At 40.5% G+C, this 25,215-nt stretch overlaps 1 protein-coding gene across 2 annotated transcripts; it reads right to left on the reverse strand.

Annotated features, from left to right (window-relative positions):
• Window positions 1-1,972: 1,972 nt before the first annotated feature.
• Window positions 1,973-18,270, reverse strand: LOC124288653 (sulfotransferase 1A1-like). 2 transcript variants are annotated; one of them, XM_046725223.1, is made up of 6 exons: window positions 18,136-18,270; window positions 14,551-14,748; window positions 6,295-6,615; window positions 3,620-3,722; window positions 3,111-3,273; window positions 1,973-2,656 (listed from the first exon to the last, which is right to left on the reverse strand). In XM_046725223.1, the coding sequence occupies exons 4-6, from the start codon at window positions 3,707-3,709 to the stop codon at window positions 2,523-2,525; spliced, it is 387 nt and encodes a 128-aa protein (XP_046581179.1). In that variant the 5' UTR covers window positions 3,710-3,722; window positions 6,295-6,615; window positions 14,551-14,748; window positions 18,136-18,270; the 3' UTR covers window positions 1,973-2,522. The 2 variants fall into 2 exon arrangements, with proteins under 2 accessions (XP_046581179.1, XP_046581178.1); XM_046725222.1 differs by lacking the exons at window positions 1,973-2,656; window positions 3,111-3,273; window positions 3,620-3,722 and adding an exon at window positions 3,950-4,009.
• Between the last annotated feature and the right edge of the window lie 6,945 nt (window positions 18,271-25,215).

Here is a 25,215-nt window from a genome sequence, read left to right on the forward strand (position 1 = left end):
AAACAACATTTCTCCACCAAAACAAGGGTCTGCGGACATGATTTTGGCACCACATTCGGCGAGCTTGTCGATGACGTTGTGTCAGGATAGGCCGTATGGCGGGACGTCGTGGTCTGTTCCCGTGATGACGTAAACGTTGTCGAACTGTGTTGGGGTGGATACGGCGAAGTCCTGGGATGGTTCGAGCAGTCATCACTGCAGTCTGAAACCTGTGGCGAAGATGGGTCACCTTATCCATATGTCCTGTCTTGGCGTTGTTACACGTGGACGTCCAGAACGTGGCCGATCGATGACGTCATTTGTGTTCTGGTAGCGTCTCACCAGTGCAGAAATGGTGTTCCGGTGGCAGTGGAAATGTGAAGCTACTTGTCGTTGAGTCATTCCCCCACGGACCATCCCAATGGCCTCATGACGTTGTGCAGACGTGAGCCTTGGCATGCTATGCGTTTCAATAGCCGTTTAATTTTTTGAACGATCGCAAGGGCAGGGGTTGAGCTTTCCAAAGTGACAGTATTGTGTGGCATTCATTTGCTCTGTTTCTCTTTCCCGGATTGCACGTGCAACAACGTATTGCACGTCTCAAGGACGAACCGACTGACGTCACGGAACGTGGCACGTGCATGCATGTTGGATACATGTCACTAATCTCTGAGTTTAAATCCTTATGTGTCGACACAGGTTTGATCAATTTAGATTTTAAATTTTTGTATGCACAGTTTCTTTATGTGCCTAGTATATATGCCCTGTTGAATGGTATCCCCAACCCACTTTAAACAAAGAATATAATCAGATTTACAATTTCATTGTTATTTTCGATGTCCTGTATGTTGAAGATTTGTAAAATTGCATGTTCAACAATAGCGCACGTAGGTTTGTCTTGATTCACAACTGGGAAAAGTCCGAATAATACTGCTTATAATAAGGCTGATGTGGAAGGGATCTGAGGTAGGGGGGAAGAGAGTTCCATGGTACGGAAGCATAGTGTTTGAAGGATATGGGACCAAATGCCATGTACGGAGATGGCAGGAATCTCAAAAAGGAATTTGACTGCCGAATGAAGGTTTGTGGAAGGTTCATACACTGTATAAAGAGTTTGACGATATGGAAGGGTGATCTTGTGGACTGTTTGGTAGACAAGATATTAGTTAAGTCGTGTTTTGTTCATGAACTTGTAGGAAATGAAGTGATTTGAGTACAGGTTGGATGTGTTCTTTAGAATTTGTCAAAGTAAGTGGCTGCCATATAGCTGGAATATTGCTGAGTGCGGCGTAAAACTAAACTCACTCACTCACTCAAAGTAAGTGGCCTTGCAGCTGTATTCTGCAACCTTTCCAATCTGTGAAGTTGATCCTCTGTAATGTCATAGAGTAGGCTGTTGCAGTAATCCAGGCGGGAAAGAATTCGTGATGAGTGATGCGTTGGCAACATATAACCGAATAAAACCAATATTCCTGAAGTTGAAGTGACTTAGATATATCATGTGGTCTTCCATTGTTAGTCAAGAAAGACTCCATTAATAAACTGTGAGATTGGAATAAATTCCTGACCGTTACACTACTCCTGCTGCATTTCTGCAGATTTGTCTGCATTACGATTTAGCATGTAATGTCTCTCATTGACTTGCTCTATCCCCAGCGAATCTTGTCATCTGGGAATAATATGCATAGGACTGGTGACCAATCTCATTATCAGTAAAAAGTCTTTGTGTATAGGCTAAAGAGTGGAGGCCCTTGAATGGAGCCCTGAGGGACGCCACATGAAAGCACTGCACTCTGAGAGACTGTTTCCAATAACTGTTGATTGAGATCTGTCACAAAGGAGGTACACCAGTTTAGTATTGTACCATCAATGTCATTATCTTGTTTGAGACGATGGATGAAAATAGCGTGGTCTATACCTCTAGTCCTACTTCAAGTTCCCTGTCCAAATGGGACAGAGGAACAGTACCATTTTGGCAGGTTAACACTGAGACTTTTGAACTTGTGTGTTTCAATTATCCATTAAAAGACAATATTCATATCACACACATAACTTAATGCTTGCCTTCACTAGATGAGACAAGTATTATGAAATACATCTTTACTGAGAAACGTGCCTCAGACATTTAATCCATCCGAATTCTCACTGGTTATTTCACACTAATACCGTGTTCCTGGTTATGAAGCCGATGGTGTTTTACTTGAACACCTTCTCCCTGTTACCCCTTTCACACCTCGTGTCATCATTCCTTTACAGTGATCCGTTCACATACTATTCAGAGAAATTTAGCATTTTGTTCGCAAGGAATATATAGCTGGTTCCAGTACAACTTCGTCAACTTTAACGCGCATTAGGCCTGGTAAAGCATAAAGGCTACAGCCGAGATAGTAATCGTGTGTCATTCGAGAAATGATGATTCACGTTACAGGAAAACAAGAAATAAATGTAGCCACACAAAATGCTATATGTTCTGCTTATTATTCTATCTCCACTGATAAACGTTTGGTTAGAATCATTGAGAAATGACTTCCTGAAATGAATCATTAGGGTTTGTTGTCGACCTTCGTTCTGGCATAACGTTCATAGAATTTTGACCCGGCCATCTTCTCCTCATACACACTGTAGTACTCCTCCAACATCTCATCCGTGAACCGGTTCCTCCAGTCTCCAACGACACCTGAAGAACAGCGCCATCATGACTCAACATGTCACAATTTTATGACTCATAATATCACATAACAATGTGCAGCTTTAACTGAAAATTTCACAGGATCATAATTTTTTCCTACATCCCTTCTACAATAGCCTCTCATAACATTTTAATGTTCACCAGGTCGGTAATCTATTGCACTTTATATCAACGCCAAAGTTATCCTCATATCCTTTAAGTTGTACTAATCACTTCACTTCCATTTAGTTTACCGTTCCATTAGTGAAAGGAGGAATCCATTCTGGCTTCAGTAATAATTTCTTGTTTTCAACACAATAATACACAGTAAGTCATAGTATAGAAAGAATATTATTCATTGCTATTTGTATTATTCACCAATCACTAAATGTCAGTTTTACAAAAATTATATTATTATGTCTGAAAGTATTTACTTTGGTTTTGTTTTGCATTGTTAGAATACCTTTTCTGTACAAGAAGTTTTTTCCATCAACTTTCATACAGTACTTGTCCTTGTCAGCTTTCAACCTTGCAAAGGTACACTTTTCTGCAATGGCACGACACAGTTCATCATCTCTCTCAAGCCCAATGAAATCAGAGAGAGCTCTCACTTCTGCTACAGGATCCTTTTTATGAAAACAAATTGGATAACATAAATTTCATACTTATTTTATATCAATATCTCTGGCTTTTACACATGATAAAATAAAAATGAAATACAAGTAAGAAAATCATGATCACACTCATACATACATGTACGACCACCCGAAAGGCACTCGCAACAGCATCAACAATCAGCAAAATTAGATGCCTTTTCCGAAGATGCAAGATGTGTGTTCATGGAAATATATTTAGCAGAACTGGATTCATGTATTGGACAGAAAAATACGCCAGATTATTCTCTAGGCAGATCTCTTGAAACCTAAGGCGTTGTTGCGAGCTGGGCACATAATGTTATCATTGTACAGGTACCTTTAGTGTTTCATCGTAAACTTGGAAGTGCACTTCAATATCAGGATTCTCCTCAAAGAATTTTTCTGCATCACGCAGGTGTTCAAACATCCCGTTGCACTCACTCTGAAATGTTCAAAACGAAGTTAACCCAGCCGATACACTTAATAATCACTCACAAGGAGATGTTGCCAGTGTTTTCATAATGGCATAAGCCTTGAAACCCAAGAAGCGTGTGTTGCGAGGGTCTTGAAACTTAACAAATGTCCCCAGAGGGTATGATCCCATTGTTAATAGTAACTATGTTATCATAGATATACCTATCGTGTGTTCATTTTGACTGGTTCCTTTAAGGAGGAATCAAGTATGGCTAAGACCTGTAAGGCGCCGGAGATCGCCTGTTACACTCAACTGAAATGTTCAAAAGAAGGTTAATGCAGATCATACACTTATATATCACTCATTAAAAGCCATTGTCAACGTCTTTATAATGGCTGAGTGGAAGAGTATTTCAGCTGTCTCATAAGCTTTGAAACAAAATATTCATTTGTTATGATGGTCGTATAGTATTCCCAGAAATTATTGAGAAAGTTGGTTCGGCAAATATGTAGCTAATACATGTACCTATATATAACCTATAGAAGTTTTACTTGCATGAATATGTTGAGATGTGATCCTCTTACAGTCTAAGAGATTTTTCAGTACTTTGTGAGACTGCAATACACGACTGAATGCGCCTAGGTACACTACCAATTAGAGTTTGTAGGAAATCATATGACAGCGTAACCCTATTTTCGACCACTTCTTTCTTCATATCCTCAATATTTTAAAGTCCTTTTTGGTTTATTCTGTCCTTCATTAGTCCCCACACATTCTCAATAGGGTTAGGATCTGGGGTGTAGCTGGGTCAGTTTAAAATGTGAACATTTTCGTCGCACAGCCACTGTTTTGTGTAGCCCGCAGTGTGTTTTGGGTCATTATCATGCTAGAACAACCAATTATCTTCATACAGTGTTCGGGCCGTTGGAAGGAGGTGATCATTTAAGATGTCAATATATCGTTCCTTCGTCAAAGTTCCAGTGGAAGACACAATGGCGTCACTCCACGTGATGATATCCCATTTGAAATTTCGAGCTATGTTTTGGGCTTTGGTAAATAGGTTTCACGGTATATTTTGTCCAAAGTTTCACACAGTTCGGAAAAAGCCAGACAAAACTTTCATCAGAAAAGAAAACATTATCCTAATCTTGAATTTCGTGAGCACTACAGCAGTTTAAACGTCTTTTTTTTTGCGTCTCTCATCAATGGTGAGAGAATTCCGCGCTTTTTCATACAGTTAAGTCTTTGTAATTTTTGTCTAAGGGTTTTATTACATACGTGAGGACTACTTCTATTAATCATATCTCTTCTGATATCATCAACGCTTTTCAATTTTCTCCTCGGTGATCCGTAGTACTGAACTTCCTTGGCCTCCTTGCCCATGTCTTGTGCTCAATCACAAGTCCTGACTGAATATTCCACAAAGTTCTGCATACTGTAGACAGAAATGTCATGTCTATCAGCTAACTCTTTTACACTAGTGACACCCCTTTCAAAATCATCTACAACCACCTTTCTTTTTTCTTCTGCTGTCAAATCTGCCATGCCAACAAAGGAAGCCGTCTGCTACACCAAGGGAGATAACTCTTGATGTAGTAAGGTTCATTCTGAAGTCTACAAGAGTTACCTCCCATATCGAGTACCTTACTACACCTATTTTAAAATTCTATCATCAGTATTAGGAAACAAAGATTTTCTCAATAATTTCTGGGAAAACGTAAAAAGTGCATAAGAGATCTCATCATTAACAGAAATGTTATAACCACAGTTATACCTATCGCGAGTTTAATTGGGGTGGTGTCATTTCTCTTTAGAGCGGAAGGTCGCGGTTTCGATCTCCGGCCACGTCATACCAAAAGAAGTTAAAACATGGTAAATCTTGTTCCCTGCCTGGCGCTCGTCATTAATGGGTAAAAGAAGGACTGGTCGGCTCGGAGTCAGTGTAATATGTCTTGAGACGGGTATGCAAGCTTTACTGCGGCATCTCAGTAAGCTATACCTAGCACTATAAGACTAGCTTAAGTCTGGGCTAGTACAAGCAGCCACACATACACACGCATGCGCGTCGTCATATGAGCGAAATATTCTCAAGTACGACGTTAAACCCCATTTCACCTCACCTCAACTATTTCTCTTTAATGAAGAGGCATGTTTGGCTAAGACCTTTAAGGGTGCGTCTGAGGAAAGTGTTAATGTTTCCCCCTGTACTGAGCTTCATTGGGGATGTAATCCTCGTATTTCAGTTTATATTTTTACATTCGAAGTACCATTCCAACGATTAACACTTAATTACTCCGTGATCTTCTTACTCCTCAATATCATATTTAGAAGTTACATCAAACGCTAGCTACGCGATCGGTTTTGTCACAGCCCCGAAACGCGCTGATTTTTCAATAGCACACCCATCAGTGATTAAACATACAGTTCGAAGCGCTTACCCTGGTTTTCAACACATGCATTAAATAGGACATCATGTATTGAATGACTTTCGACTACAAAGATGCCAATAGGGTCCGTTTAATCCTAGTTTGGTTGTAAAATAATCCATAAACAATTATCTGTTTCATTGAAAATATATGCTCTATGGACATATGTACCTTTCTCATTGTCGAAAAGTTCTAGAAAATCTTTGAATGTGCCCTGGTAGCCAGTCACCCCTATATCCATATATAAACAGTACAGTGAGACTGCAACATCCTTTGGGTCTCTTAGATTGTAGATTATCTTGCATTTCTTTTCTCTCAGCTGCGTTGGTGCACGAGAAAGTTGGAAGTGGGTGTTGATGATTCGTCGGGAGGGGAGACTACTCAGTTCATCATTCTTTGTGAATTCTAGTTGAATCTTTTCCTTGTATGTGGGTATGGTGTCGGCAGTTCCATTAAGCAACATTCCAACCATTTCAAACGTCCAGTGTGTTCCTGTACAGTATCAAAGGAACAGTCGTTATCACATTAATGCTTAGTGTACATGTTTTATATGGGTACACCTATAGAGGATTCAAAACTCGTTCTAGTCAGATTCTATTTACTCGGCGTGGCTAAAATTTTCAATAATAGGAAATATCGTCGATAGGAAGATTATTAATGATTATTGATCTGAAAATTCTGTTATCGATGATATCGCTTTGTGATGGAAAAGAGTTTTAATTTTTCTCACACAATATACAAATTTAGGACTTTTTCATGGTCTGCATTTGTTTGTTAATAATCCAGGCAGACAACATGTCACCAGTCACTAGTGATGTGAAATATATTAATTATCTTTCAGACATTAGTGGTCTTTATGCTCAATGTTACATCACCGATATTTATCGATAATCGATTGATAATCAGTTAACGATTATCGACCCCTGTGAGCTATATTGATAGCCAGCGCGACCATTTGCACTGTAAAATTTGCACTGTAAAATTTGCAAGGTACGTAAAATGAGTAGGTGTTTCTAACTGACACAGAAAAACATGAATTAAGAGGCACTTTACCAACTGCTAACGATATAAAAGATGTTTGAGCTCAGCTAGATAATCCTGCTAAATGATTCGTGCCAGCTGCCTCACCAACAGTACAGAGAATTCATTCCATTCAAAGGGTATGTAGTGAGTATACATATGAGCGTGAGTTAAAATGATAGCAAGAGAATACTAAACGATGTCCCGTGTAATACCATATTTATTAAACGAGACCATAGACCCTTGAAGATCCGGGGTAGAATAGGTCTTCAGTATGCTTGTCGTAAGAGGCGACTAACGGAATCGGGTGGTCAGGCTCGCTGACTTGGCTGACACATGTCATCGGTTCCCAATTGCGCAGATCGATGGTCATGCTGTTGATCACTGGATTGTCTGGTCCAGACTCGATTATTTTTCCAGACCGCCGCCATATAGCTGGAATATTGCTGAGTGCAGCGTAAAACTAAACTCACTCACCCACTCATTTCATAAATATGGAATTACACTGGACATCGTTCAGTATTTATATGTATTACTCACCCAATTAGCATCTTAGAATTCGACTTACGGAACGAGTGTATTACGCCATCATAACAGGGCTACGCCTATGAATACATTTCATTACTTACCTTTGTTTATTTATTTAAATTTGTAACTGCCAGACTTTATTTTATTGTATAAAAATATGTGGCTATGTAACAAAAAATGTTTTGAATATAACATCTGAAATATCGAGATGTGTTGTGAATGACAGCCGACATTTTGCTTTGATCACATTACTTTGGTCATGTGACCGAGAGCAAACAGTTCCGGCAGGACGCAATGTTATTACACAATGTGTAATAAGATTGTAGATTTATTAAACAGTGATATCGTGAACGGGTGAGTAATAATATATGATATCAACAAATGACTGACGATGATTGTCGGACTGAAATCTCCATAACCTTTCTCGATGGTTTCATTAAAGAGTTTAGATGAAAACATGAGTCTCTCCATATTTCACCCTACTCTCACTGACCGGTTCTCGGTAGGCTGCTAGATATATATCTTCCTTCCGAAGCTGGACGTCTTTTAGCTGGTTTAAAACATCTCGTTTGTATGCGTTGGGGTACAGGATACCCTCAAACATCTGTAGCTGCAGTGAGTTTCCTCGCTTGTCAGTCACAAAGACAATTTCTTGATCCTCCTGGTCAATCTCAAAATCCTCTCCTCCAAACTACAAATCAATAATGATTACACCACAAACATTAGTTACTGTTGTGTCTTCATACAGCACGCCTGGATAAAGTTATTCCACTTATTAACTAACCACAGAATACACGTAAAAGTGATCACTACTCAGGATGAATTCAAGAGAACAACATCTCTGAATTTCAGTAAATGTAAAACACGTACAATATCAAAGTAAAACTTACAGTTATTGTAGGCTTGGACATGTTCCTGGTCGTGTCGAGCGAATGTAGGTCATGAAATAGTGTGATGTCCCTTACGCCTGTACTTTAGATAACAGAGTCAGTAACGTGCCCAAAGTTATATTTGCGAACGAGCGAATTGATATCCACATTAGCTCTTGTGATTGATGACTGGCGCGTGGCACTGTAGCTCACCTATATATGTAGGCATCATTTTATAGTCTTAATTGTTCAAATGTAAAGTAATCACTGGACACAAATTGGTATGGTAGTCACTTTCCTTCTGGGTTAATACTGTAAATTTAAGTTGAAAATCTGAAAACAAAGTAACATTTCACAGTAAGTTCAGGTCCTTCAGCTTGGCAAATTCAGAGGAGACGTCTCCATACGAAAATTTACTTTTGAGAAAATCAGACATTGTTTTAGCAGAGTGGTGAAAATTTAAACTATCGCGTAAAACGAAACATATTCTCCCAAAATTTGAAAAAATATGTTTATGAACAATACTTAATCATATTTAATGAAATACGGTACATGTGCAATTAAAAGCGTGGTAGAAGGTAACTGTTCTGTTGGTTTGTAATTGTATTCAGCGGCGTCCGTACGTACGTCCCGATTCTTGTTAACGCGATATCTCATGAACTGTTGTACCCAATGTCTTCAAATTTGGTGACAGCCTACATTGGGGGATTACGCAGACACCAGTCGATTTGGGTGACCTTGACCTTATTTTCAAGGTCACCACGACACTTTGACCACTTTTCAAACTCTTGTTAACGCGATATCTCATGAAATGTTGTACCCAATGTCTTCAAATTTGGTGACAGCCTACATTGGGGGATTACGCAGACACCAGTCGATTTGGGTAACCTTGACCTTATTTTCAAGGTCACCACGACACTTTGACCAGTTTTCAAACTGTTGTTAACGTGATATCTCATGCACTGTTGTACCCAGTGTCTTCAAATTTGGTGACAGCCTACATTGGGGATTACGCAGACACCACTGTATTTAGGTGACCTTAACCTTATTTTCAAGGTCACAACGACACTTTCAACACTTTATAAACTCTTCTTAATACAGCATCTCATCGACTGTTGTACCCAATGTCTTCAAATTTGGTGACAGCCTAAATTGGGGATTACGCAGACACCAGTCATTTCAGGCATCTTGTATGTGACCCAAAAATAAGTAGTAAGTATAGATATTCCATTCTTTAGCGGCGGGGACATTGACACATCAGTGGCAAACACTTGTTTTTGAAATATTCACACTGATTTAGCCGAGTGTGTGTGTGTAGTGACGTTTAGGGTATCCTCAAGTTGATAAAGAGAAAGGCGTTTTGGGTCATGAGCGGTTTGAGCCGAGGATTGTCTCAATGAAATTTCAGGCAAGTGGCCACGCGAAAACAGCTCGGTGATTGCTGTTGCTGAAAGCCCTTTCTCTCTTCACCACTCACAAATTTGTAGCTTCATCGAGTTTCATCGCTTGTAAGTCATAAAAAACAATGTATTTGTCATTTCAAGTAGATATACAACCCTTTTCTTCATATTACAAATCAACAAAGATCACACACCAAATTCATGCAATGTTGTGTCTTGGTAAGTTTTGTCTTGAGGAAATAATAATACTTAAAGATTCTGAAATTCACGCCCTTTGAATACATTTAAACTTAATCATTGATCAGGCTTGACTCCATACTTCTGCAATATTGCAAAAGATCATGTACGTAAATCTTATATATAATTCGGCATATGGTAGCTGTATCACTTACAGAGAGCGAAGGTCACGGGTTCAGTCCCGGCCCGCGTCATACCAAAAGACATGTTGTTCCCTGCCTCACGCTCGGCATCACTGGTTACACCAAAGACTGGTTGGCTCGGAGTCAGTTTAATGTCTAAGTGGGGTATTATGCTTAACAGCGGAATGGTATCTCAGTGAGCTGGCACTATAAAACAAGCTTAAGTCAGGGCTAGTACAAGCAGCCACACATACATATGTGTCGTGTGACCAAGATATTCTCAAGTACGACGTTGAACCCCATTTCAGCTCATATCACATCACCTCACCTCACAGTTATCGAAGGCTTGGACATATTATCAGTTGGGTCTAGTGCATGTGAATGTAGGTTGTGATAAGACAGACGTAACGTCCCATACACCAGAGATAACAGTATTACTTGAAACGAGGTCAGCTGTGTGATAGGACATTGACTCTAGTTCATGTGTTTGTCATGCTCAGCACCAAATTTGGTAGTGGAGGAACGTATGTAGAAAAACTTACACAGGGATCACATATATATGGCGCTACAGTTTCCTGAAAATGCTGTCACCAATTTCAAGTGAGTGAGTTTAGCTTCACGACGCACTTAGCAATATTCCAGCTATATGGCGGTAGTCTGGACCAGACAATCCAGTTATCATCGATCTACGCAGTTGGTATACGATGGCATGTGCCAAACACGTCAGCGAACCCGTTAGTCGCCTCTTACGACAAGCATGGGCTACAGAATATCTATTCTAACCTGGATTTTCAGGGGTGGACCGTCTTTATATGATCTTACACCATTCAAATGTAAATATGAAATTATGTTATGAATTTCCTTGTCACCGGGTCGATGCCCAGCAGTGGCACAAACATACTAACTATCCTTAGCGACATAATGGCGTCGCTCAGTCCTATTATTACCGTTTTCTCCATCTTTGTGGACTCAGAGGTCCGGTCATTGTAGGACCCAGAATATTTAGAAGGTGTCATTTAAAATTGCAGTTATACAATCCTATGGAATAGGCCCGTATGCAGACTCGGGTTCAGCCAACTAACCAACTAACTTAAATGACACAATTTACTGTGATAGAAGGATCCCCTGAACCAACTTTGTTGCCTTTAAATGTTTTTTATTCTGCTCTGTGTGTTGCACTTACATATTTCAGTGTTTAAAAGTTGAATGCTAGGTGGTGGTCGGGTATATATGGAGCAGTTAATGATAACTCTGTGAAGTAAAGGAAATGAAATAGTGTCACAAATGGTACTCTTACAAATGTCAATTGAAAACTGGCATAAGGCCTCTTTAATGATATAGCTCTTCTAATTTAATGACAATACAGGTGTCTTTAAAATTACCTAAACCTTCACAGAGAAATAATGAACAGGATGTGACAGATTATACTCTCTTTCGAAAGGGATCACTGGGCGTCTGAATTTACGGGTGTGCTTCACACCGGTAAAGCAGAAATCGTCCATAATTTCTAGCACTTTATCTCCTCATGAAGAACTAGCTTAGCTGCCTTCACCTGGCGTCGTCCTCAACAAATAAAGCTGTCCCATTCTCCAGACGATATTTCGGCACTGAGGTGCAAAGTGATCTGCACTATACAGGACCCAGAGCCTATCCCTTTGGTACATATAAAGGGATCGACAGTAGTAGAGGTTTGCATTTGTATTATTATAAGGTACAAAATACATGGCGTAATCATTCTAAAATTACATCAGATTCTTTATTTAGATCTACGAGTTATTCTCATTAGTGAACTATATTTGTGAGAGCAATGGTGACAGAATGTCGCGAGTTACAAGGAGTTTTGTTTAGATCTATGCCGCTCTCCGAAATATTCCAGCTATATGGCGGTGCGTTACAAGGTACACAAGGAGATCACAAGGTACAAGGAGATGAATGGAGATCAATAGTTTCAGTGTCAACTTTCATTAAAACTTATGTGGGAACCGTTTCTGAAGACTTTATTACATGAAAACAATTGTCGGTTTGGGAGGGTAATTGCCACAGTTTTAGGAATACACACACAATATGTATTTACCTCACTTGTGCTCGTTTAGTACAGTGTATTCGTAACATATTCGAAAATAGGATTATTGGGAACCTTGACGAGTCGCGTCACAGTTGGGCTCTTCTGCACAGGTTTGCTGACTTTTTGCCATTAGTGTTAGGAAATGATTCAAAGTGCACCCTTAGCCACACACACCAGTCCGCGAGGCAAATACTGAAGACTAATTTATTATCATGTTAGCCCTGCAAGCAGCATTCATTTTCAGGCTACAATTCGGAAGCACTGCTACACATTTTCCTTCGAACTTGTTCTGAACGAAACACACACACACACACACACACACACACACACACCACCACCACCACACACACACACACACACACACACACACACACACACACACACACACACACACACACACACACACACACACACACACACACACACCACGATTTTGTTGGAAGAGTTCTAAAACAGCGCAAAACTAAACTCACCTTTGGACTTGTCTCGAAACACGTACACAGAGTTGTTTTAGGGTTGTGGTGGTCTCAGGCAAGTCAGTAGGTCATTACATACAGCTGGTGTATCAAAGAGAGGTTTCATACATGCAAATGTATGGATCCTGCTCACATCTACTTTGCATTGAGCCCACATCTACACTAGCTTTATACACCCACATTTATACATTCCAGTAAACATAATTTTGACCTCTTCGTTTCATGAAAACAGGTGCATATGATATGTTATGCGGTTCTCCCTGCAAACAAATTATTTGGTATTAGCATGAATACGTGAAGTACAATATTATTTCCATTTGCTAACGGATGAAGGTTTTCGTGGAACAGCGATAGTTAAAATAATTTAGATACGAGTGTTGTTTTTTCATGCGTTTCGAGCGTACAGTTTGTAGAATCTCGAGCCGGCCATTTTTCTTCATACACCCGATAGTAGTCCTCCAGCATTTGGTCTGTGAAGTAGTTCTTCCAGTCGCCAATAATACCTGCCAATCAATAAATATAAACAATTCTAAGAAATTAGTCTTCAGAATTTGCCACGCTGTTATATTGTAAACCAAAGTCACTGTATTCTTTTAATCTGATTGGTTGAAAAACGTGATCGAATGGTATTCCATTCTCGGAAAATCGCTAAGTATTAATACGTACAAAGATCGCTCAAACCATTGTATTGTTACGTCGTCAATCAAATCATATTGTGACGTAAAGTCTGAATGACGTCACAAATCAGCAGTTCCAGAAGCTACCATGTGAGACAGCTGAAACGGCCGGCTATGATTTGATTGACGACGTAACAATACAATGGTTTGAGCGATCTTTGTACGTATTAATACTTAGCGATTTTCCGAGAATGGAATACCATTCGATCACGTTTTTCAACCAATCAGATTAAAGAATACAGTGACTTTGGTTTACAATATTACAGTATTTGCCTCGCGGACTGGTGTGTGTGGCTAAGGGTGCACTTTGAATCATTTCCTAACACTAATGGCAAAAGTCAGCAAACCTGTGTTCATACAGTACGTCAGCGTAACGTCTTATCAAGGTAAAATACTACTGATGTGAATATTAAAGCCAAAATATGTTTGACATGCAATCCTCATGTTTTTGTCTTTGTGTGTTCTTTTACAGACGAAGATTTGAGTGTTTTAGAAAAGTGATATCTTCAGTACAGTGACAGAATTTTGATGTGTTTACTATAGTGAAAATATTGTACGATGTCGATTCCCAGTTGAAACTAAAACCTAAATTTTAATAAAACAAAACATGGAAGTAACATACACTGTACTAATAAATAAGACATATGTCCAGTTAAATATGATGCATCTGTCTTCTCGCGGGCTGAACGAAACGTGATATACGTTTTTCACGTCACTCAATGATGGATGGATCATATTTGACTCCATGTGTGAAATATATACTGTCTATGTAAAGACGTCCAGAGAAAGAAAGTAAATGAAGCACTTACGTCGTCCATACTCCCACAGGCATCTTTCGGTCATTTTATGTAACATTAGTGTTCTGGCTCAGTATGTTGCTGACATTTTGGTAAAGGGAATGGTCAGGAGTTTGTTACAGTACAGGATTTATTCCCATCTGAACAGACTGAAAAGGGACATTGCCAGACCAGCGGGGTGCCTCTCTATGCGCAAAGGGAGAAAAAAGACACTAATTATGCAAAGAGCAGATTACCTGTTCTTGGAAAGGCAGGACAGAAGACATCATCAGGCCTCATAGAGACGCTCTTTATTTGATCGAGGACTGACGGAGGATATGCTGGAAAGTGATGCCGGCCATTGAACATCATGTACTTGATGGTCTTGCCAAACTTGTCTGTTTCTACCTTGATGTTCATTTTGTATGGTCGACATTGTGCACTTCACCGTCAATCTGAAAAAGGCGAACAAGAAAACTTTCAGTTGTGATTTGTGTACCAATGTACATTTCGTTGATGGAATTCCACTGCTACCTGTCACATTTTGCATTCGCAGCTTGGACAATTGCATCGAACTCAGACGTGTAGTGATAGGCCCTGATTTGTTTCAATACCCCGTCAGACACGCATAGCTTGGTGTAGGAAGTGGGCCGTGGGTAGCCTAGTGGTTAAAGCTTTGGCTCGTCACGCCGAAGACCTGGGTTCGATTCCCCACATGGGCACAATGTGTTAAGCCCATTTCTGGTGTCCCCGCCGTAATATTGCTGGAATATTGCTAAAAGCGGCGTAAAACTAAACTCAGTCAGTCAGTCAGTCAGTGGTGTAGGAAGTAGGGGTGAAATGGTAAGCCCTTACCACGGTGCGGTGCGTATTGCGGTACAAGGACTTCGGTTCGGTCCGTTTAGAATGGGTACATGATCACAATGCAGAAATTTGACAAGAGCCAAACCTTACATTGTAAAATAAAATGGAAAAACATAGCCATACTCTTTGTTATTTTGAATGAACAAAACCGTCATTTAATAAGGTTAACAAAATGACGGTAGGGAAACCGAAAATACCGAATTTTTCGATTGCATTACGGTATACCGATCTGAAGGCAAAATAACGCAGTTCTACTAATGCTCCGGTTGCACTGTGTTTCCGGTGACTACGGCAACTCCATTTTGCCGGGGGTAGGGAAACAGGGACAAAACGGGATGGACGTCAGACAACATGAGGGGGCTGAATGAGTAAACATGACAGTCCGTGATTGCCGTGAATACCGTGATTGTCGTGGATGCCGTGATTGCCGTGATTACCGTGATTACCGTGTCGTGATTGCTACCGTGCCATGGATGCCGTGATTACCGTGATTGATGCAATTGCCGTGATCCCCGTGATTACTGTTGATGCCGTGATCCCGTGATTGCCGTGGATGTCGTAATTATCGTGATAGCCGTGATTACCGTGGATGCCGTGATTGCCGTGGATACCGTGATTACCGTGGATGCCGTGATTGCTGTAATTACCGTGGATGCCGTGATTACTGTGGATGCCGGGATCACCGTGATTGCCATGGATGCAGTAATTGTCGTGATTGCTGTGGATGCCTTGATTGCTGTGGATGCCGTGATTGCCGTGATTGGTCGCCGTGAATGCCATCATTACCGTGGATGCGGTATTTACCGTGGATGCCGTGATCACCGTGATTGCCGTGGATGCAGTAATTGCCGTGATTGCTGTGGATGCCGTGGATGCCATGATTACCGTGGATGCCGCGATTGCCGTGGATGACGTGATTACCGTGGATGCCGTGATTGCCGTGATTACCGTGGATGCCGTGATTACCGTGGATGCAGTGATTACCGTGATTGACTGTTTACAGGGCCGACGAAATAAGGCAAGATGCGTTCTATTCCGGTCTGATTCGGTGCACGTGGTCTGGGAGGGAGTATGACGCAAGGACTCGATGTATTCCCCAGCAAACATGCAAACACATCTTGAGGGTTCATGCTGCTCTTGTCCCTCAGGATACAATGGCTGCTATTGCTTGGGAAGCCTTATTTTTATACTGTGGGCACAAACGTGCTCCAAAGTTGCCCGGAGTCCACGTTTTATCCATAGAAAGTCTTGACAGAACGCGCAAAACGTGTCAAAACCTTGATCAAAACGTGAGGGAACCCATCAGAACGCGACAGGCCGGGAGGAAACATATTGGCATCCGTAGTAGTCTGCGGACTGGACCGTAGTGGACTGGACCGTGAGTGCGGACTCAGCAGCTCGTTTTCCCAACAGCCCATCTCGGATGCCGTGATAGACCGTATGAAATCTTAGCAGGACCTACCTTGACTTTGGAGGGAACAAAATGGCAAAAGTCCCATGGCACACTAAGTTTCTGGGAAACAGGGCTGCCGTGGCCACCGGGAACGTAGTGTAAACCCTAGCATAATGCCGAGGTATACCGTTTCACCCTAGGCATCATCTGAGGTTCTGAACCCAAGGCAGGGACAGTGTACTGTTTAATGAAGAGTCCATTGACACTGGTTGATGGTTGTGAACGGGTCTACATGCATCCAGGAGAAAGTTTGTGTAATTTAATTTCACCAATTGTGAGTTGCGAGTGTCATGGTTTGAAGTGACATCACACCTCATCAATTGCAAGATATTTCAATGTTGTACGATACAGAAGAGACATTGTTGTAGATCATGTTCTATCCTGTATGCAAATGAAGGGATTTCACGGTGAAGTAGGATAATGTCCGCCCAAATTTGCACTTGTAGAAATAGACTTTGTGAGGCAGCAAGTAATCGCTGTACCGCTGTGGTCGAGTGTTTCTTTGACCACTCTCTGAGTGAGGACAAAACACCCGGTAACGCTAGCTCAGTTAGATAGACCTTTGATTGCAATTTAGAAACTTAACACCCATATTATCAGTCACCTGGTGCCTTTAAGTCGCCGCTACAGTCTCGCTTTCACAATGTAAATGGTGGTCACACCCGATTTTTTTCTGTTATACCAACACACTTTTACGGCTTTTCACAATATCTCTCTTGCACCATGAGTGGGATTTGTCAGTGAGTTATGTTTGATTAAACAAACGAATTACCAATTATTATGATTGTGTTTTTACATCTTCATAGGACCCTCAGTCTCTTTTTTTCGCTAGTGTGCGGCGTTAAACAACAAAGAAACAGAAAAACTTCTGGTTTGTCACTCGGTCTCCCTTTTACCTGGTATGGGCTTTGTCAGTGAATTGGTTATGATTAGTGGTGGTCCGATTAATTGAAATAATCGAAGATTGGTCGCAATGACTAAACGGCCAAGCAATCGATCATGTTTTCTCATAATCGAACACAAACAATTTTGGAACACTTGCTTGCATTAACAATATTTTTCACAAGGTTGGTTTTGTCTGCTACATTTCATAAACACTACAGGCTCGTTCCAAGTCATAATTGAATTTATCTTGAATACTCCAGGACATTTATGTTCCTAGCTTACTAGGCATCCTTTAAAATGTGAAATTTGAAAAACAAACGAAAGAACTACACGTGTTTTTTTATTTTTGTGTATTAAAAACATAAACAGGACATTTTGATGAATGACGCTAACCAATTCTTTTTCGATGATTGATCGGTTGTAATGAACCAATCATCATTTATCAGAAATAAACCATTTCCCAACACTAGTTATGATTAATCAGTCGACTAACCCAATATTATGTTTGTAGTTTCAATAACATAATATTTAAACTCTTCATATGAATAACAATTACATGTTTTCTCTAGTTACAATTTTACTATTCATGTATCATCATTCCATTTCAAGTCAGCAGTTCTCTGTTAAAGTCAGTACTCACGGTAAGGATGCGCTTGGGCGAAGCCATTTTCTTGTTTCAGATTTAAATATGCAAGCATGTATTATAGATGTCTTGATCCTATGGCGCCCCACTACTTTCTACATGGATATCTGTCAATGCAAGCCGTGTACGAGTTACCCTTAGGTCACTGTGCCCCAAACCACTGCAATACTGTTCCTGATTATGCACACTGTGCTGATTATGCACACTTTACTCCTGACCTGGGTCACTGTGCCCCAAAACCTGCTGCACCATATTAGTGCACAATCACATTTGCTATGCCCTTTGAGCGTCCCTCAGAAAAATATATATTTACATCTCGCACTATTGATTAATGTTGTTGTTGTTGGACGCGTTCAAGCCTATAAAACTGAATCACGATAGCAGAGTGGATATGTATACTAAGCAGCAAAACAAATGTCAGTTTGGAATTTTTCTTCGCAGAAACGGATAACTGTAAACTCATTTAATGTTTTGATTTATATTTTTGACAACATCTCCAACTTTACCTGAGCAAAGACATTCTTTCCCAAACTCAGAATGGAACTCAGGAAATGGTCTCAAAAACGCAACCTGATCTCGGAGATGGTACGGTGTTCTCCATGTTTTTCATGCAACCCATGCTGCACGTGCGGTTCACAAGGACCAGCCCTATAAAATGCACCCCAAACCTGTTGAAACATTCACATTACGACAGCTCAGAGGAACCAGGCACTTGGAAGACTTGAAGCTGACCACTTCTACAGGCAGCTGCAGCAACGTTTCCGGGCCACCAACAGCACAAATGATCGTCCCCGTACTGGCAGACCAAGGGTGACCACAAGACGACAAGACCGCCATGTTGTGCGACAGCATGTACAGAATCCCTTCATGCAGGCATCCGAAACAGCACGCCAGACAGTGGAAACACACGGAAGAACAATCAGTACTGATACAATACGCCGACGTTACGCCGACGTCTTAACAGCAGGAACCTCCATTGCAGTAGATTTTACCGTGGACCTATCCCCAAACCTCGTCATCGGCGTGAACGTTTACAGTTTGTCCTACAACACCAAAACTGGCGATACAGGCAATGGAGAACTGTTCTGTTCACCGATGATAGTCGATACTGCGTATTAACTGCAGATGGCAGAACAAGAATATGGCGACGACGTGGCCAGCGTTACTCAGACCAATGTGTTATGGAAAGAGACTCATGGGGAGGTGCAAGCATCATGGTATGGGGTGGAATAGGCCTGAACCAGAGAGTGGGTCCTGTGGTATTCCAGAACCTTGGTTCAGGGAGAGGAGGCGGCATCACAGCGGTGCGCTACATCGACCAAGCTCTCAGACCCCACGTCATACCACATTTCGCACGTCACTGGCACAACATTTTCCAGCATGATAACGCCCGGGCCAATACTGCCAGCGCTACACGGGACTTCCTACAGCAGAACGGTGTCAACATTATGCAGTGGCCAGCCCTTAGTCCTGATTTTAAACCCAGTTGAACATCTTTAGGATGAATTTCAGATGAGACTTAATAATGTCATTCCAAGGCCGAACACAGCCAATTTATTGCGCCAGGCCTTTCTCAGAGCGTGGTTCCAGGTGTCAATGGCCTTCATCAATCGATTGGTGCACTCCATGCATAGACGCTGTGCTGCAGTTATTGCCGCTCGTGGTCTTCACACTAGATACTGAAGTCAAGAGCGTGAATGGACTGCAAACTTTCACGTAATGTCTTGGAATTGTGCTGAGTTATTCATTGATGTGTCAAGATATTGCACACAAAATGTTTTGATCCATTTATTATGTCCATTTCTGTAATGATTTGATTACAGTGCCTGTCTAATTTTGAATTCGTACTGATGTTTTCTTGCTGCTGAATATATTACCAACTGCATATTTCTGTCCAAGGAATGGTGGCCATATTATCCATCATGTCGAACAATGAATGCCATCATCCTCTCTACTCTCCACCATCAATGTTGGTCATTGTTCAAAACCATTGTTGATTTTGTTGCTGGACCTGTACTGCTGGATAGTATCAACCAAGAGAAGTGCTATATGAAATTGGTACAAGGTCTGTTTTTTTAAAAGAAGGCTTTATGAGCGACCTCCGCATCTGAGTTTTTGTACAATGTGTTGAAAGGAAGAGCAGACCCGAGTGACATGACATCAGTTGTCCGACAGAAGGTATTCCGTTTGCTGCTTAGGACCAGTCACTTTCCACTCAAAATCGTCAATGTTTACATTAGCAACTGAATTTAAATGTGAAATGTAGTGTAAGCAAGGAATGTAATCAGACCGCCTGACACTTTGTCGCCTGAAAAGCAGAGTGTACTAAGTCACAAAACCTATTTTCGAGAAATTCGATCTTGAAGTTTAGCACAATAATATCTTCTTCACTTTTCAATCGACTTCTTTCAAATTTTGCACATGCATGTGACATGTTAAACAGGATCAGAAGATATCAAATTATATGCTCAATCTATTGAAATAAATAAGAAATTCACGAAAATGATTGGAGATAGAACACTTGACCAAAGAAAATCGTGATTTTTCTCAAAACCAAAGTATTCTAAGTGTCAAAAACACAGCTAAAACTCAGCTTTATTATTATTATATCGATATTTGATTGTTATTTCCTTTTTACCAGGTTGTATTTTTGTCGTTTAAACCTGTTTTTCTTTCAAAAGGACTATATTTAATTAGATAAAGCAGAAATAAAGCTGGATAGCACTGTAAAAAGTTGCTAGAGTAATAGATTATGCTCTAAAACCTACCCTGAGCATACCAACTCTAATTTTGTCAAAAGTGTACTTAGAACACTCTGGTTTTCAGGCGACGACTTAGTGTCAGTCAATACCCAGCATTGCCAGCAACACAGCAAAAGTATGAGTTGCTCCTTTCTCTTATTACCATTTTGATCATGATTGTTTGACTCAGAGGTGTGACTTTACTAATTTAGATGAAACTAATGAAATGGTCTCCTTTTGGCATAAATGTGATCACACTTGCAGTACCAGTAGTCGAAGTGCCCATTGTCTGAAGTTTGGTACATCACAATTTCTTGACTGGCATTGGGAGTGTACCCGGGTATGCTGCCCAGAACACAGCCCTTCAGGCACTTTCGACAATGCAGAAGGTTGCGCTGTAAGGGATTATTTTCATTTTCCGAATCATTTTGGTTTGTTCGACTTCCAACTCCACGTTGGTGCTTAAGATTTTGTACCGGCCAATCTGTGTTGCTGACGTTTGAGAGTACCCGGGTAGCTGCCAGGAACACGGGTAATGCGGAACCCAAAGTTCTGGGTGGGCAGGGGCGCATAGCTAATGATACGCCTAACCATATCTGTACAGCTATCACATATTTCATTTGAAAGCATCTTGATCACAACCAAGTATCTGATGATGTAATTTATGAGTAAAACAAGCAGCAGTTGTATAATATTAGCTCGTTAATTATAATAATAAATGTAATAATAATAATGGCGGGGTTTGATTAATGTCGGGGTTTCATTAATGTGGAGGCTCTTCATAATATAATTTGATTGTGTACTTTTGCCCAAATTTATTTATCGTATTATCCTCTGGTGATGCATGTCAAGGATCTTGATGAAAGGAAGGAATTCCACAGCTATTTTAAGCGTGCCAAGGTTGTTGGACAGAATCTGAAATCTGATGTTGATTTTGTTGATGACGATGTACTGCCTGACGGTACAGCAATCTCAGGACCAGTCACTTCTCACTCGTAATCGCCAAAATGTGATTCTTAAAGAAAATATCAAATGAAATGTCGACTATGTAATGAAATTACAGAGATTGTCCAACACCTTGTCAGTGGATGCCCCTCTTTGGCACAAACAGCATATCTTAAATGACATGATGGCATGGCTCGTTGCTTTTACTACCGTCTCCGCCATGTCTGTGGCTTTGACTCCGAGGTCCATCCATGCTACCACCCTGCAAATGTCCAGGGCGTCATGGAAAATGATGCTTTCAAACTTCTGTGGAATAGGCCCAATACAGCCCTCAGAAGACTTCCTGCCAACAAACCTGATCTTGTCCTTTTGATAAAGCCAATGATTTTATATATATCATTGAATTTTCTGTCCCTTTGACACCAATGTGATTGGCAAGATTAAGGAAAAGCATGATAAATATGCGGACCTCGCCTTTGAAATGTCTCGCTTGCATCCCAAGTACACTGTGGTCAGTCTCCCCCGTTGTTCTCGGTGCCCTTGGTTTGGTACCTCCTGATCTCTTGGCGCAGATCAGGAGAGTCCCCAGGTTATCCACCGGGAGCACAGCCCTTCTGACAATCTGGGTAATGCAGAAGGCTGCAGTGTTGGGGAGCCTTCATATTCTCCGCAAAGTTCTTGGTGGGTTTAAACTAGGCAGTGTTTCCTGGGAGAAGTCCGAATTTGCTGTCTGGGCTGCGTGTAGAGGGGCCCTGAGCTAATGATGAGCCTTACCAGCTTGACTGTGCCAGGATCACCCGAACCCTCTCTGCTGCATACTATCTTTAATCTGTAAAACATAATAATGGCATTTATATTGCGCTGTGTCCACACCATGAAGGTATGCTCAAAGCGCATTAACGCATTATTACCCCGGATAACCCAAGCTGCCTGTTAGGCGCTAGATGTTATAGTCACATTTCTTATCCCACTGGGTACCCATTTTCTGCTGGGTGAACAGAGGCAATTTTGAACAAACACTTCCCTAAGGTGAGAACACATGTTGTGGAGCAGGACTGAAGTGCTAAAAACTCTCAGGAGTCAAGCTGCCAAACACGGTCACCGTTTCAACGTTGCTTAACTTCAACTGATTTGTTACCTGACCTTTTGCACTAAATATAACATATGTATTTTCTAATTTATCATGTGGTGAATGCATGGCTATGTTATCTTGTTCTCCCCGCTGAAATATGCCTTCAGCCTTCATTTCGACATCTGGAACAGTTTGACACGATTATATAAGTCACCATGACATGGTCACCCAGGCATAATCACGAGTTTGTTGAGTGTGATATAGAGGATACTAAACGACCTTCCGTGTAATACCAATTTTATAAAACGAGCGAATGATTTGGTATCAAACAAGCAAAAGCGAGTTTGATACTAAATCTTTCACGCTTTTAATAAAAATGGAATTTCACGGAAGCGAGTTTAGTGTTCTGTTTATTACTCTCCAGCATAAATTGATAGAAACTGCCTACGGTGTGATGACTCTCATATCAATGTTCCTGTATTCCTGTATGGACCAATTGTCTAGTGACACTTGGGGGTGGGACAGCCTTGTGGACACGAAATTGTGCAGAACTATGGATTCAGAAATAACTAAATTTTACATTGTCGTATTAGACTGGGATGCAGCAACTTGGACACTGCATTATCTAATCTTTGAAGGACTGTTGTAATATGTATTTGTTTGGGGAGCGACATTAATATAGGGGAAATACTGTTTGTCAATCCCACTGTACACTACTAGTGGTACAAGAATAAATATTATTTAAACTATACACACACTTGCGAACATCTTCAATCGTGTCGCATTGTAGATATACACTATAGTCCTAGAACAAAGGCTCACGCTTCAGTGGCTAATGCTAATTACCTGGCTCGGATCTCTCACCTAGCCATAGTGCAATGTTGTCTAACAAGACCTTTTAGGAAGACTCTGGCTGAGTGAGAGTGAACCGTTTCTGAGCGTGGTGAGCCATGAACAGTGTTCACCACATGCAAAACAATTTTAATCAATAAATGTTCACAACTTGCAGCTTCAATTATCAATTTCTTATCCTGTCTCCCACTTAGTGGGATTGTACATATTTGTATTGTATTTGTATTTGATTAAAATGACATCACATGATTATAAGTTATATATGTATCACTTATTTATCTGTAACTAAATTTATAACACAAATCACCTGCTTAAAATAATAAAATGTTAAAGAAACATTATGTGACTGTAAACTACTATATTATATATGTATAATTTGTTTATTTTGTATATCTGTAACTTAATATATAACATGAATCGTATATATTTTGTAAATTTGTAAAATGAAATAAATTGGCAAAGTGTTGAATCCCCTACTCATCCCCTTTGTTGCACCATTAACTTTAATTAATTGCTTGACAATGAAACTGGCAAAGAGGGAGGACACCACATTCTTAAAGTACGACTTTACAAATGCCAATTTTTGTTGATGCATAGAGGGAGTTTCCATGTTTATTACTACACCGTTATCAAGATACAAGTTTCTCATTTATCATGTGGTGATTGCATGGCTATGTTATCTTGTTTCCCCGGTGAAATATGCCTTCAGCCTTCATTTCGACGTCTGGAACAGTTTGACACGATTATATAAGTCACCATGACATGTTCACCCAGGCATAATCACGAGTTTGTTGAGTGTGATATAGAGGATACTAAACGACCTTCCGTGTAATACCAATTTTATAAAACCAGCAAATGATTTGGTATCAAACAAGCAAAAGCGAGTTTGATACTCAAATCTTCACGCTTTAATAAAAATGGTATTTCACGGAAGCGAGTTTAGTGTTCTGTTTATTACTCTCCAGCATAAATTGATAGAAACTGCCTACGGTGTGATGACTCTCATATCAATGTTCCTGTATTCCTGTATGGACCAATTGTCTAGTGACACTTGGGGATGGGACAGCCTTGTGGACACGAAATTGTACAGAACTATGGATTCAGAAATAACTAAATTTTACATTGTCGTATTAGACTGGGATGCAGCAATTTGGACACTGCATTATCTAATCTTTGAAGGACTGTTGTAATATGTATTTGTTTGGGGAGCGACATTAATATAGGGGAAATACTGTTTGTCAATCCCACTGTACACTACTAGTGGTGCAAGAATAAATATTATTTAAACTATACACACACTTGCGAACATCTTCAATCGTGTCGCATTGTAGATATACACTATAGCCCTAGAACAAAGGCTCACGCTTCAGTGGCTAACGCTAATTACCTGGCTCGGATCTCTCACCTAGCCATAGTGCAATGTTGTCTAACAAGACCTTTTAGGAAGACTCTGGCTGAGTGAGAGTG

Source organism: Haliotis rubra, unplaced genomic scaffold (genome assembly GCF_003918875.1).
Source record: "Haliotis rubra isolate DU_JTF1 unplaced genomic scaffold, ASM391887v1 Scf421, whole genome shotgun sequence".
NCBI classification, from domain to species: domain Eukaryota; kingdom Metazoa; phylum Mollusca; class Gastropoda; order Lepetellida; family Haliotidae; genus Haliotis; species Haliotis rubra.